The sequence below is a fragment of the Micrasema longulum genome, unplaced genomic scaffold (genome assembly GCF_059751315.1).
Source record: "Micrasema longulum isolate JH-2025_06_02 unplaced genomic scaffold, ASM5975131v1 h1tg000087l, whole genome shotgun sequence".
NCBI lineage: Eukaryota > Metazoa > Arthropoda > Insecta > Trichoptera > Brachycentridae > Micrasema > Micrasema longulum.
In genome coordinates, this window is record NW_028277293.1 from 915,749 (window position 1) to 932,453 (window position 16,705).

A 16,705-nucleotide genomic window follows, 5' to 3' on the forward strand; every position below is an offset into this window, starting at 1 on the left:
ACCGACATGGTGCGGCGCGCGGTCGATAATGTAATAGCAAAGCAGCCAGTATAGGCATTTAGGTACCTACTATACCTAATCTACCTACTAACCACAGAGATAAGGACACAATCTCGTTCAATGAATAAACGAAATGAGCTAGAGATCCAAAATACACGAATATATGAAAGATCCAAATGACACGAAGATTAATTTAGTTCGGTGCTCTTTTCGCGAATTAACTGACCGAGATGAAAGGAACATATCTCTAGTTCAATGTTTCCGACCTTGTCAGTATGACAGGATCGTTCGCGAACTACACACTAACTGGCAACCAGTTGTTACCTTTAAAGCATTAAAAAAAAACAGGAAAACTATACTTTTCTAAAAAAATGTGAGCATAAACCGTTTTTAAAAAACTGCGTATCAATGAAACTCTGTTTAAATTTTACTGGGTGTTAAATTTTATGTTTTTGACCCATCCATCCATCCATACGCCATACATATAATTAGAATTTCCATAAAGTAATGAGGCACAATATTTTTTTTTAAATGCCGGCGATGCCGTTTGATCGTTTTTGTTAATAATTTACAATTAGCACCTCATAAACGGATACGCCTTGAATAATGAATACCATATTTTAAAACGGGTTTTTTATTTTACATGATAACATATTGATACCATTGATGCAATGACATACTTAATAATAAATAATAAAGGGATAAAATATAATAGTTTAAATAAAAAAATATTTAAAAGGAATTCTCTCCATATTTGAATGTACATGGGAATGTGTTGATCACCACTGTATGACTTTGGGATTCTGAAATACCGTTCTTGACGTAACAAGTTTCCAGCAAGTTTGGGAAAAACTTGTCTCGTCAAATTAGGCGTATCAATCTTATATCAAGTTTGTACCAAGCTTGGCTTGCTATCTGGGACCATACTTGACAAGATTACAAGATACTAGATTCCAGCAACTTTCGATAAAAACTTGTCTCGTCAAATTAGGCTTATCAATCTTATATCAAGTTTGTACCAAGCTTGGCTTGCTATTTGGGACCATACTTGACAAGATTACAAGATACAAGATTCCAGCAACTTTCGATAAAAACTTGTCCCGTCAATTTTTCCGTATCAACCTACCATTCATCTTAAATCAAGTTTGTACCAAGTTTCACTGCTATCTGGGAAGGATTTACACAGTTACAGAACGAGAACTAGAAGGGATTTCAGGCTTCCTAAGGTGAGACTGGCTGGGACTCAAAACAACCTTTACTATAAAGGTTTTGGAATGTTAAATAAGTTGCCAGACAGTCACAGGGAAGCTGGAACCATCTCCACTTTTCGAGCGAAATGCTATGCTGATAGAGATAATTTATCTGTGTATTGTGTAGTTTTTTAGATACATTTAATTTATTATTTATATCACTACAGAGATGGGTAGAATTTTTTGTTTCAAGATTATGGATATTCGAGCGTTTACAGGGCTTATGACCTGTCATAGGTTGGGTTCAAGTGGCCACTTTTATGTAGAATTCTACAACATTCCCCATTCCGCTTATTAGCGAATATCCATATCGGTGACATTTTGGTTTTAGTATATATGTCATGAAACAGGGAAAGCTTTCGCTAGCGCGTTTGGAGCGCCATCTATGTATTTATATTGAGGTTAAGTATTAAAGCAAATTACTTTATTTATGTAGCTAAGACTCTATCCGAGTTAAATTAATTACTAGTAATCGCCTGCAGATGACTCTGCAATTTATTTTTACTTAATTTTTGACCAGATCTTGTTTACACAATATTATTTTTGTCCCATCTCTGTACCCATCTCTGTACCCATCTCTGTAGTGATATAAATAATAATATACCGACTCCCCCTTGGGATAAAACCCAGAATTGTGTGTGTATAAATATGTAAATATATATACACATACCAAAAATAACATTTAATTTAGTTTAATAATCAATTAATATTATTGTTACACTACTAAGTAAATTAAAGTTCATATGTAAGTTTACATCTAAACAAATAAAAAAGTTGTCTTTACCCAGGCGATCTACCTAACTCTGCAACCCAATTATACATCACAGCGTTAGCGCTGTCCACATCTGTTTTTAGTTGTGTATCGTCCTGTACTGAAATCACACGAGCAATCGACGTTATACTTTCCCCAGATTTTGAAATAAAATAAAATATATCATATCCGGGTGGCCTCACAGGCGAAGATTACCTTTTCGTCAATCTTATATATTACACCTGTACCTATCAGATTTGCATTCATAACCCTGCCCTACGTTAATTTTAACTTCACCCATTCAACTGCATACACTTTGCTTTCATTTTTTCTCTGTCTAAAACTCATATTTTTATTAGAAATCTAAAAATACATTTGAAATTTGTATTTAGTACACTGTAAACTATAGGTAAAGCTGGGGCTGGTTTAAATGCATTAGAATTAAATGTTTTTTAATGTAAAACTTCATAAGATTAGATTTTTTGCACCTTTTTTTAAAAGTCATAAAATTACTATAAAATATTACTGAATATAATTTTATTCAAAGTCTATTCCCATAATTATATAAAATCAGAATTGACGGACAATTCACTTATATATATTGCTGCCGACGTAACGCGGCATATGTCAACTTGGCGGCCTTTCCTGGGGCCTTTTAATATATTTTAATCAGGAACTTCAGTATGTGTATGCGAGGTACTACCTCCCCAATAAAGATTAACATTTGTCGCTTTCGGGGGTGCTCAGCGCCATACTGAAGCACATATAGAATAGAATTTAATAAAATATTATTGACTGCCTATAAAATTATTTTGTAACATGGCAACATTTATACCAAGAAGGAGGGATTGTGACAGCCAATCAGAGTGATGGGTGGCCGCCATGTTGCCTGGAACCGAGTCCAGGAAAACGACCGTTTGTGGCCTTCACTGGCCTTCACTTCCTTCTCCTTCCCGGATCGACGTAGTCGCAGAGCATTGTACATTAGTTTGTATCACCGCAGTATTAAGAATAAAACTATTGACATTACCTTGTCTTTGATTGCACTCAACACTACCACCTTTTACAATTTACTGTGTCATAGAGAAAAATTATTCATTAGGTATTCTGTTTGAATGTTGACCGCCCCGCGGACGGCGGGGAACTGCGGCCGGGTAGCGGGAGGGGGGCGTCCTTATACGTGGCGCGAGAGAGACCGATAGAGCGGGCGAATGTGCTCGCTATCTCTCTCGCCGCGTGATTGGTCAACCTAGTACCTCCCGCTATTGGCCTAGCATCGCCGCCGCACGGCAAAATGTATTGTATATATAGCCCCGCCGGGCAAATAATAAATCAGTCAATCGTTAACACCACTAAGGGCTTTTACTCTCCACTTCGTCTCTCTACCTCGCTTCAACCTCACCTCGCCACCATCTGGAATATTTGACCGCCGCTACCCTTGGACTTGGAACTCGGATACTCTTTGGATTGGATTTTGGACCCCGGATAAATTGGACCCTTGGCTACTTCCCCGAAACACACCCCGCCGTTCCCGCCGACGCCGACGGAGAGATACCGGCCTTACAACCCAGTTGCCTGCTTCAGGATTGCGGCCGCCAGTGCTACTCATTAGCGACCCCGCAAGGGATCTCTAGGCAGCGATACCTCCCCCAGAGCTTATCGTTCGTCAGCCGAGGCCTGCCTACGCCCGGCCACTCTGCGTTGACATCAGCGCCTACAGTATACAGTTCTTGTGACTGGAGCGATTGCTACGGAAGCTAGTGATCCGCCGCGTCTGTTACATATATTATAACACAAGTTTAGTTTTCTACCAGTCTGACGATGTCAGTCATGATGAAACCCGCTCACTGGTGAAATTTTTGTAACGAAAGTGGTCAAAATTACAAAACGTATTTTATTTAAAAGAAGTCAAATGTACTTGATTGAATTAAAATATTTTTTTTATTTCTTCGAGAAGGCCACTCGTTGTGCAATTTTAAACCCTTGTTTAAAGGTTATCGAGATTTATATTTATGTTTTCTTCTACAAGGATACATTGATATCATAGGAAGGAATAATAATACGGCCGTAAACAGCAAAATCACATAATTATTTAATCAGAAAGATTATAAAGAAATCACATATAATTTTACTACGGAAGAAAACAAAAGATTTTTTCCACATTCAAAAAAATCTCTTTCAACAACTTTTTTCATGCATATTTACACATCATCGTTGCGCCGGCAATATTTGTTATGTGACATTCAAAAAATTGTTCAGGAGAGTAATTAAACAATGTACCTTTTGATGAAGGATTTTCTTTCCTTATTTTTTATTGACAACAAAAACAAAAATGATGTAACTTTATTTTTAAAAATGAAAATTCACTTGACAGATATTTTGATAAAAGTATCTGATTTCTTATTCACTAGGTACCTTTTATCTGCTCAGTTATGATTGTGCTTACTTTTACATTATAATGTAAATAACCCTAAAAATTTGGACAAATAAAAATGTGTTAAATAACTATAAATTATGCACAGTATTTATCATAAAGTTGTACTTTTAATAACAAAATATAGTTTAACTCGAATTTTCTATTCCTAGAAATTAATATTTACTACTAGGTAACCGATCTACATTTTAAACATATTTTTTTGTATGGAAAATTCAGCTTCGCTGTCAATGTAATAATAGTCCTGGATTTACTAGTATTATATTAATGATTATTTTAAAACAATTCCACATATAGAAAATTTTCTAAAATATAAATTCTGATTGGGATTTTTTCACAATTGTATTTATAATTCTAACCAAATAAATTTTACAAAGGTAAAAAAATGAATCACATTAATATGGCAGTAACGCTGGTGCTTATTTTAAAATGGCTCATTACGTAATTTATATAGAAACAGATATATAAAATTTAATGGCCATAATAAATTTGAAATGTCTTGCAATATTTATACATACTCGTATTATTATATTTGACACAATTCAAACAGAGTTTACTCTGATATTATAAAAACAGAATTTGTAAAATATGTTTTTTTAATGTGTTTATTTATATATAGGTACACTATATTGTATGATATTTATGAATAAACTGCTGTTGTACAGTTTTTTTGTCTTATAACCATCTAAGAATAAAATCAATAATTTGCCTATCATTAAAACATTAGGTAATATTAAATGATTAAGAGAAAAATCATCACAATCCTTAATGATATCATCCATATGGATTCGATATATTAGAAGGAAAATAAGCATGCCTGTTTTACCTAGCTAGAAGGAACTATTCAGTATAACGTCATAGTTGAAGATAAAAGTCTCCCAACCAAATTCTAGGATACACTACCGATCCCCCCACCATCAAGCTTTGATGTAAGTACATCGGTTTATACCGACGGGTCTAGAACCCCTCGATACATTTGTCTATGCATTAAAAGTGTCAAAAATTTTGTTCCACCCAGTAATTTTTCCTTTAATTTCGATTTATTTAAAATTTTATTAGTTTGGAGGCTGGCGCATTTTTTCTTAAAGGCCTATTTAAAATACAAAAGAAAAATGAATAATCTTCAAAATGTCATTGAGGTGAGATAAAATTTTGACAGTTAGTACAGCGCCATTAGCGGTGAAGTTTGAAAACTGTGTAATTGCAGCGTATGCGTAACACCACGTGACTGCTGAGACGGCATTATTTGCATCTTCCTTAGGTGCAATGGCAACATTTCGAAATAAATATTGCAAGTATGGAAAATAAATATTACCATTTCATTTATTCTTGTCTTCACGAAAATGTAGAAAGAACCGGATTAGTGTATAGTTCTACATTATCTCTGGCTTAGTGTAGATAGAACCGGCTTTGTAGTCACTCGGTAGATAAATACAGATGATCGTTAAGCATATCGTCTTGCCAATTGTTAAAAGTTTCTTAAAAATCATGTTCAAATGTCAAAATCATGTTTGTTTCGATCACATGATGCCGAGATGACAAGTAGGTGGAACATAGCGAGGAAGATACAGGTGGAACATAGCGAAGATACAGATAGTATACCGTTCCGAAATGTACAAATGAGAGTATTACTTGTAAACCCGGCAAATTCCTAAATTTAGAAAAAGTGAGATGTTAATTGAAACTTATTCAGAATACAATTTTTTACAATAATGTTGATATTGTCAGTTAAAAATACGGCTTAGTTTGTAGACTTGACTTTTAAATTATCGGCTTTGTTGCAAACATGGCAATCTCTACTTGAGTATTGCAAAATTAGTAATGTATAAAATTAAATTTATTCTTTCACTACTGTTTCTTGACAAAATCATGCTTATGTCATCACTGCTTACGTATAAAATATTGCCTGATTATAATTTTAAAAAAGTTGAAGTTAAGTATTGTACTAGTTTTTTTGTGATTTGCTCAAGATAAAGGAAGATGGAATTTTCCGGGTTTGCAAGTAGTACCCTCAAATGAAGATAGCGCTCATAATTGAGGCTCCGAGAATGTTAAAGAGCTCGCCCTCTATCTAAAAGCCCGATACTTTACGGATCTGGGCTTGGAGCGGGAGATTTAGCAAAATGCAAACTTTCGCCGTTCACCCAGAAATTAGGCTCTTTATAGACCTGAACTTGGAGGGCGAGAACTATTCACGGGGACCCGTCATTATAGATCTTCACAGGTCGCAGTGACGTCAGGAGCTTGCATAGCACTGATCCCCACCACTAAGCACAAGAATAAGAATATACCTGTTTTAGGATTTGAACCTGCACGCTTATTACTGACCAGTCACTCTAATTACTGAGTTAAATTCGACTAATTAGTTGTATCCTGATGCTTCATGTTGAATTTTTCTCTATATTGAAATGATATTGTCATGTAGCGATTTCTCTTCATTGATTTCTTGAAAATATTTTTGCCGTTCAGAATTTATTTGTAAAATCTGTTGCGTTATGCTATATGTCCGTTTTTTATCTCAAATTAATTTACTAAAATATTTATCAGCATATAATGGAAAAACTTGGTACAGCGTGAATTGTAAACCCTGTCTAACAATAAGAAAAAAATTAGAAGTGTTTCAAAACTAAAAAAAAAAATTTGAAAAACCCGGATGCAGATAGTGTTTTTCTGGGTTATTATGCCGTGTTTGTGGGCTTTGTATTGCCGACGTTTCGGAGCACATTGCAGTGTCCATCTTCAGGGCTGAATGTATGAGTGTAGTTTTTAGTGTGTTTAATTGTGAGGAATTTGTACCGTGTCGCAGTCGGGCAATGTATGTGGTTAAGTGTGTGGAGTTTGTACCGTGGGCTTTGGAAGCACCGGGTACCATGAGGTTCGTAGTCGTAACCCATCATCCCTGTTTATGTTATTAGGATGCTTGTATATTTCTATGGCTTCCTTTATTAAACGGGCTTGATGATTTTTGGGCTTTCCAAGGACATTTGGCTCAAATGAGAATTTATGCAAGAGAAATTATTAAGAAACGGGACATAAGGACAGTGTCCGGTACGATAATGACAAGAATAAAAGAGCACAAGAGTGCATGCAAGTTGGGCTACCCGGATAAATCAGCTCTTGCAGAGCACTACATAGAAACAGGGCATAATTTCTCATTTGAGCCAAATGTCCTTGGAAAGCCCAAAAATCATCAAGCCCGTTTAATAAAGAAAGCCATAGAAATATACAAGCATCCTAATAACATAAACAGGGATGATGGGTTACGACTACGAACCTCATGGTACCCGGTGCTTCCAAAGCCCACGGTACAAACTCCACACACTTAACCACATACATTGCCCGACTGCGACACGGTACAAATTCCTCACAATTAAACACACTAAAAACTACACTCATACATTCAGCCCTGAAGATGGACACTGCAATGTGCTCCGAAACGTCGGCAATACAAAGCCCACAAACACGGCATAATAACCCAGAAAAACACTATCTGTATTCTGAAGGCCGTGAAAACCTACGAACCTTGAAAACCCGGATGGTTACTTACTTCTGCTTGGGAGAAAACAGGCGAGCGGATTAAGTAGCTATAATAGCTCTGCGCTCTGCAGAAGCCAGCAACCATCTGGTTTTTTAAATATTTTTTTTCAATTTTGATGCACATATAAACATTTTTTTAAACATGATATGTCATCTGGCTCATACCGATCATTGTGCTTACGGATGTGACAGGGTTTAGCCTATATGTTGTATGTTATTCATTATAGCTCAATCAAATTATTATTTTTTGTTTTCCTATAAACTAAAGTAAAACTGGCATGAGCTTGCGCCACAATGCCACGGAAATATTCAGTAATTTTGGAAAAAATGTTACCTATGTAGTTAAAATAAAATCGAGGGTTTACTGACAGAATACATTAAGTCATTAAAACAAGTTGCGGGATAATCGCATTTAAAGCTTTTTTATTCTTTCAACCCATTATTTCTCCCACAACTTTCTATTATTTTAATTTTTTTAAGGCTTTAAAATAGTAATCTTTATTTTAGGCAAAGCATAAAATTTGGAATCAACATCTTGCACATATATTAAAAAATATTTGAAATATATCGAGGCTATACTGACAGAATGCATTAAGTCAATTAACAGTCTTTATATATTTCAAATACAGGTGCAAGATGTTGATTTCAAATGTTATGTTATGCCTAGAATAAAGATTACACTTTTAAATCTTAAAAAAAATAAGAAAATTGTGGGAAAAAATGCATTGAAAGAATTAAAAAGCTTTAAATGCGATTATCTCGCAACTTGTTTTAATGACTTAATGCATTCTGTCAGTAAAGCCTCGATATAAAAGTATTTTTACTAAATCAAAATATGAAATATCGCTACATTATTTTGGATATATCTAAATAGCTCATCTATACAAAAATGGTATTGTCCTGTTTTGAGGCAGCACATTTGCCGGAACATTTTCCAGTCAAAAAGATTTTTTCGACAGTCAAAACACAATGAAGACGCACCGTCTCTGTATATAACAGTAAAGAAATGTGTATTACCTCCATAAAATGTTACTTAAAATCTATGTATAGCTATCAATGGCTTATGACTCAAATTTAAAACAAAAATATCAGAGTATCAAGTTCTATAATATTCTATATCGTTATCTTACTTTAAATTCCTTTATCCACCCTTCCCTGCATTTATATTCATACATAGGCCACAATATTGGTATGCCAAATACGGCATATTATATCAATAATTATTATATTATAATGGCAAGATGATCAGCCTTATACTACAAAGTAATGACTGTGTATCAAACCAGCGAATGCCGAAGTGATGAGTATTATTTGTTTTTGTATATTGTTACCCAAGCTATTTATTGATTCGCCATTAATTTTGTGGAAAGACTTTTTGAATATTAAATAACAAACCTTTTAGATTTTTAGACAATACTTTAGTTTTAAAAAAATATTTAGTATTTTTTTTTTCTTTTATTTCATATCATACAAACATAACATAAAACAGAATAAAATAATATGAAAAAAATCCACATTGGATAGTTTGTGTGTGGATTTACTTGATTTTATTAGTTTTAAGTAACAGCACGTACACAGTATAAATATTTTTAATATAAGAAACAAAAAATAAACCTAAAAGAACAAATTAAAAGAAAAATCAATGTTTCACAAAAAACAGTATCTCTAATAAATTCTTGTGACTTGTTTATGACGACTTTACTATTTAGAGACAGACGGTGGACGATGTATAGTGAGATGTATATATTTTTTCATTTTAGTGAAACTGTCAATGTTATTGTAGTAATATTAATTTCATTTCTTTGTTAATACTTTGTATCCCGGAGCCTTGTAAACACGTGATTATATAACCATGCGTTGTGTTCCGGTCCCGTGTTTTTACGTGGTTTACCATATATCTAAAAAAGTGCATTTTATTAACATTTAGTGACTTCTATTAGTACTTTTTTGCTGCTGGTAAACCACGTGAAAACACGGGACCGGGACACAACGCATGGTTATTATAATCACGCGTTTACACGGCTCCGAGATACGAAGCACAGAAAAAGGAATGAGGCCCTGTATATGTGCGAACATTGCAATACGCAATGTGGCTCTCCATAAAGGCCAGTGCTGGCAAAACTATCGTACAAAAATGACTTATTTAATTATTTCAAATAAATATGAGAAGTTTCAATTAATTTAACTACGTATTTTCATAATTATGACAATTTTAAGAAATCCTTCACAAAACATGAAATTTCACAAAAATGGGCCGGGCACAGGGTAAATTCTATGTGTATTCGGCCGGTGCTAACGTGTTAACACTTTTACATAGAATTTACCCTGTGCCTAGCCCATTTTTGTGAAATTTCATGCTTTACGAAGGGTTTCTTAAACGTGTCATAATTATGAAAATACTAAGTTAAATCAATTATTACTTCTCACATTTATTTGAAACAATTTGATAAGTCATTTTTGTATGATAGTTTTGCCAACATTGGTTTTTATGGAGAGCCACATTACTATGTTTGCACATATACCTACAGCGTCTCAGTCCTTTTTTTGTGCTTTGTATCCTGGAGCCGTGTAAACACGTGATTATAATAACCACGCGTTGTGTCCCGGTCCCGTGTTTTCACGTAGTTCACCAGCAGCGAAAATATTAATAAAAGTCAGTAGATGTCAAGTAAATGCACTTTTTGAACAACTGGTAAATCACGTGAAAACACGGGACCGGGACACAACGCGTGGTTATGTAATCACGTGTTTACACGGCTCCGGGATACAAAGTGTTAAGAAAGAATGTGAAACTGTCATGTGGGGTATGTTTAAAAGGTTCTGTATGCATAATATACCTCGGTCGATAAAAGGGAGTGATTTATTTTTGACCATTATCTATAAGAACCATTGTTCATATATAGTTCATATTTCATATAAAATTTTTACTCAAGATTCAGATATACAGTACTATCCAACATCGCTAAAAATATGAACTAAAAAACATGTCGTCAACATAAATTCACAGGCAATCCTATCCAAATTCTTTGACCATATATGTTGTCAAAACAGTTAACTGTGAATTTAAAGTAAGATAACAGTTACGATATTATAATCTTTTATCATATTAAAAGCTGAGAGAATTCTCATTCAGTGGAATTGGGTTTATCTCGTATTTCAGTGAGTGGCACTTCTTCCCTCGGAGAAGATGGTTGAGGATTATTTCTGAAAACGTAACAGTAGAAAAGACTAGCCATCGCAGACCCAACTAGGGGTCCGATCCAATAAATCTGGAAACAAAAGGGTTTGAATAAAAAAACAGTACAGATGATTCGACAGAAATGGAGAAATCATTTGAGAAGATATTTAAGTGATTTTTTTTCACACCCCAAAACATTCAGCATTCTGCCTTTATTTTAACATCCATATTTCTTCAATTCTTTTATCTGTTTATTTTAGTGTTTATTGATGTAGCTGAGATTCTATTTAATTATTTCACCGGGAATATTAGGAAATATTAGGAAACGTAATTTTTACGTCTTCTTAGACAAGTTACATTAGTCAAAAATATATTTAGTATGGCCAAATCAAAATTTAATCTCCTAGGAAGTTTATCAATACAGGCAGAATAGTAAGCTGCTTGTTGTATGCTGATGATGCAGTTCTGTTAGCAAGCAGCAACGAGGATTTGCAACAAATAGTCTCTAGAATGTATGATGTATGTCTGGAGAGCGAATTGGCGACGATCGAAAGCAAGTCAAAAGTGATGGTATTTGAAAGGGGAAGTGAGGTTACTGACTGCATAATAAATGTAAACAACGAATGTCTCTAACAAGTAGCAGAATTTGTGTATCTAGGTAGCACGTTTTCAAGAGATGGAAGAGTAGAAAAATATGTTAAAATGAGAGGAAATGCGGGCAACAAAATGAACGGCGCACTAAGCACAGTAATTGCTAATAAAAGTATGTCAATCGAAGCTAAACTGGCAGTGCACAACGGAGTTTTATTCCCAACACTTATGTATGGAAGTGAAACATGGAACTGGCAGAGGAAGGATGAGATCGGAGTGAACGCGATTGAAGTGCGATCTCTTCAACGAATGTGTGGAAATGATGAAATCAGGCGAGAGTGTAAATCTGAGTGAAGTATAATTGATAATTTAAATTTATTTCAACAGAGAGGGAAAAAGTTTTCGAGAAGAAATTTGGAAGTCTAGGCATTTACAGGGCTTATGACCTGTCATTGGCTGGTTTAAGTGGCCACTTTACACACTGTGTAACATTCACTATTCTGCCCATGTTTGAACATCCACATTTCCTCAACTCTTCCATCTGTTGACTTTTGTGAAGTGAAAGAGCTGAAACCTTTATCACGTGGGTGAGATTCATCCGGCTGAACCAAATCACCTACTAGGCAACGCCTGGAAACAATTTTCCAATTTTTATACTTCTTCTTTTACCAGGTAGTAATTCAACAATGTTTGATTATGTCCAAATGCTTGCAGACTGGCTGGATTTCCTCCCTAGGGAGTTGTTCATATTTAAATTTATTTCAACAGAGAGGGAAAAAGTTTTCGAGAAGAAATTTGGAAGTCTAGGCATTTACAGGGCTTATGACCTGTCATTGGCTGGTTTAAGTGGCCACTTTACACACTGTGTAACATTCACCATTCTGCCCATGTTTGAACATCCACATTTCCTCAACTCTTCCAATGGTGAATGTTACACAGTGTGTAAAGTGGCCACTTAAACCAGCCAATGACAGGTCATAAGCCCTGTAAATGCCTAGACTTCCAAATTTCTTCTCGAAAACTTTTTCCCTCTCTGTTGAAATAAATTTAAATATGAACAACTCCCTAGGGAGGAAATCCAGCCAGTCTGCAAGCATTTGGACATAATCAAACATTGTATAATTGATAAGATTAAGAAAGGGCTTCTGAGATGGTTTAGTCATTTAGAACGAATGGACGACGAAAGAATGGTAAAACAAGTATTTATGGAGAAAATTAATGGTGTCGTCAGACCAGGACGGCCAAGGAAGACGTGGCATTATCAGTTAAACCAAAATCTTAAGTCTGGTCATGTCAAAAGCAGACAGAACTGAACGGCATGTATGACAAGATGTATGAATGTGGAAGAAGCTAGGAATGTATGCCAGGATAGACGTATGTGGCAGTCCATTCACTCTGCCTATCCTACGGGGAAATGGCGTGATGGTAGTAGTAGTAGTAGTAGTAGTAGTGGCAGAATAGTGATTGTTACATGGTGAAAAGGTCAGACCAGCAAATAACATGTCATTAGCACTGTAAATCTCGACTTCCATGTTCCCCTCTCGGAAGAGAATCTCCATCTCTGATAAAAATATTTGTCGAAAATACGAGTTATAGCAAAACAAAAATCATATTTCACATTCAACAAAGCAATATGCTATTTGAGGATTTAAAGTAATTAATTAAAACTGTGTTGATTAACTGATTTAACAGATAAAAGATATTTTAATTAAAAGCAGTTAACATGGAACCATACTGTTTCCTGTTTATTGAGATAATATTTTATATTTTGGTTATGTGACAAAATATAATTTAAAATACACGTAAATTAATTTGGACAAAAATTAAGCAAGGGAGATACGATTTTACTTATTTATTTATTAAGGAAATAATACAGTCTTTATATAAATACAAGGTACAAAAGAACAATTAAAAAAAGTAAGACCAATTACAGATTGCATATTAATTTATTATGAATACAGGAGGAGAGGGGTAAAAATAATTAGATTCTAAAAAAACAAAGGTAAATTGCTTACCCAATGAGCCGCCCACTGCCCTGTCCAAAGAGCGGGACCAAAAGATCTAGCGGGGTTCATACTAGCACCAGTGTAAGCACCCTTTAAACAAATAATAATCCGTTTAAAATTATTTAAAAAATATTAAAAATAAATGTTTTTTTCCAACAAAAATATTATATAAAAATTTAATAGTAATAATCACAATGAACCAAATTTTCTTTAAAAATTAAGGTTCTGAATTTTTCAGTTATTACTATACTATACTTAAATTATTCAGAATGAATCTTTTTTTTTTTTAAAGAACTATTTGCGTTCTTATGACTGACCGAAATATTTTTAATTTTTAGGGCCATTTTCAACGAGTTGTAAATAACACACTATTAGAAAATGGAATCAAGTTGGGGTAGAGTGGGATTCAAACCGCGGACCTTTGATCCGTGAGTCCGAGGCACTAGCCTCGGGACCACAACCCAATAAAAAACTTTAATCAAGAACATTCTCAAATTAAAAAACATTTTCTAACTTTGCTACATTAAAAAACTCCAATGAAAACTTTGTTAAGTATTTTTTTTTATTTTTTTAATACGAGTAGTATATCAAAGTTTTTAAAACATTGCAGTAAGAACTGCTTTTGAAAACATTGTAAGATGGACATTCTTTATAGACAACACTTTTTAATAATAAACACTATCTTTGGAAATATTAAAATAAATAAAATATTTAAATTCTTAATGAGTAGTTTTTCAAAACTTACTGCAGACATTGCCAAGGATGAAATTGTGAAGCCAAATTTGAGTGGAACGCTGTCAGAGTTGTGACTATTCCGGGAGTCCCATATGGAGCAGGTTAGCAGCAACAGAATAGCGGTGATAGTAGCTTCTACAACAACAGCCTGTGAAGTAAGGAATATTCATCATTTCCATTCGCACCCAATGATGCATAAGGCACTGCATTGGTACTCCAATCGTAGCGTATCTTGATAATTTTTTTGTTACATGAAGGTAAGATGATCAGTCTAAATATTCTGGTGGAAAAAGACCCTATCAAATAAATTATAATATTAACCATATTTGAATTGAACCAGAGACCAAACGCCCTGGTTAATACATCACGAGGCCGACAAAGGAAAATTAAGATTATTTGAAAAAAAAAATTCGTGCGGTTCTTATTCTCCTTTCACGTGCCCTGACTTAAGGGGGAGTGGCCTAAAAAATGATAAAATGTGATATTTTGATGGGATATTTAAAGTACTTGTAGTAGTTTTAGCCAAATTTTTAAAATATTTTTTCAAAATTTGAACTTTTTTCTAGTGCTCAATATCTTTAATTTTTGAATTTTTATTTTTTAAGTTTGTGAAAAAAATTCTCAAAGATCATGAAATCACACACACATGAAAACAGTTATCGTTCGAATGGTATATAACGTATTTGTAAATATGGTACGACCTTATTTTTTAGTTTATCGTAATGCTTAAATCTTTTTACAAGTCTCAACATCTCGTTTTTCTTTAAAATAATTTTGTTGCGTGACTCGGATAAGACGTTCTATCAGGTTTTATCTAAACTGAAGAGCCTGGGCCTCGTTCGTGTAAATCATCATCTGAGAAGTATACACGGTTTTTCAGGGCCTGACCGCGAAGTTTCAGAGGAACATTCCTCATAGTAAGCTTTAAAAAAATCTTAATTTTTTTTTTCCAAAAGTCATTGAAAAAAAAATCAAAAAATTGTAACCTCAAAATGTAATAAATCCTTAATTTCTCGGACAAGCAGTCCCTCCATAAACCCCTACTCCCTCCTACCCAGGCGCTTCCCTTGTCCGCGCTTCGTTGGTCAAATACGTTTTACTCACAATTTTTTTATCACAATTAAAAAATAAAAAAAACGATGAAGAGCACATAACTCTCGTGCAGGAACTTGGATCAGTTTATCAAAGCCATGTTCCTCCATCAGAATAGAATAATTCATAATAATAATTAATTAATAATAATAATACTTAATAATAATTCCTACTAGAATATTCGAGAAAGGTATATTTTCATTTTTAAAAGATAAAAATTATAAGAATTAGTTGCTGTTGCAATTTTGCCCATCCTGAGAATCTTTTACTATCAGTGATAACCGAAAACGACTTAATATAAAATAACTTTTTTGCAAAAGAATCATGCAATCTCGTTCTTGTAATTTCTTCAGGATTAATAAAACATTTTCCACTGTTAAATTAAACTTAAAAAGCGATAATTATCATGGTTTGATTGACCGGCATTGTTGACCTTGCTTGACAAAACTACCACTTGACATCCATCAAAGACAGAAAACCTTTGGATTGCAACACCAAGAAGGCAACATATGTTAACAGATTCCTCTTTAAACACTGGACCTTCTATTATTCCTAATGTCAAGTGTTCATATTGACGCTAAACTTTCGCTTGAAAGACAAATCAGCAAGACAGTCAGCGCATGTTTTTACCAGCTAAGGCAAATTAAGTGTATTCAAAAACATCTACCTAATGAGGCGGCCCGTCTCTTAGTGAACGCATTTGTGATATTACGAGTCGATGACTGCAATGGAATATATGCTGGCCTCCCTAAATATAAAATGGAACGATTGCAGTCGATTCTGAATGCAGCTGCTAGGCTGATCTTTGGTGCATCAAAGTACGATCATATTACACAGTTGCTTCAAAGTCTGCACTGTCTACGTTTTCCTGAAAGGGTCGAGTATAAGCTGTGTTGGTTAATGTTTAAAACAATGCATAACACGGCTCCTCAATACCTTAAGGAACTCTGCATTCCGGATGAGTTGGCAGATAGGCGCCTCACTCTCCGCTCAGCCTCCTGTTCTGCTGTAGGGAAGGTGATACTACCCCAATTACGCAACCAGAGTACCAAATTTGGTGATGGAGCTTTTGCAATAGCCCGACCTTTGGCGTGGAATGCCTTACCTTCAGAACTACGAAATTGTGCAACA

General features: G+C 34.5%; 1 protein-coding gene across 1 annotated transcript in view; it reads right to left on the bottom strand.

The window, feature by feature from the left end:
• Nucleotides 1-4,069: 4,069 nt before the first annotated feature.
• Nucleotides 4,070-16,705, bottom strand: part of LOC148284813 (aquaporin AQPcic-like) — a 75,290-nt gene continuing 62,654 nt past the window's right edge. Inside the window, exons 4-6 of the mRNA XM_088234672.1 lie at nucleotides 14,493-14,630; nucleotides 13,757-13,837; nucleotides 4,070-11,241 (exon numbers count right to left, since the gene is read on the bottom strand). Coding sequence (XP_088090798.1) covers nucleotides 11,098-11,241; nucleotides 13,757-13,837; nucleotides 14,493-14,630 — 363 coding nt within the window. The 3' untranslated portion in view covers nucleotides 4,070-11,097. The remainder of the gene's footprint in view (nucleotides 11,242-13,756; nucleotides 13,838-14,492; nucleotides 14,631-16,705) is intronic.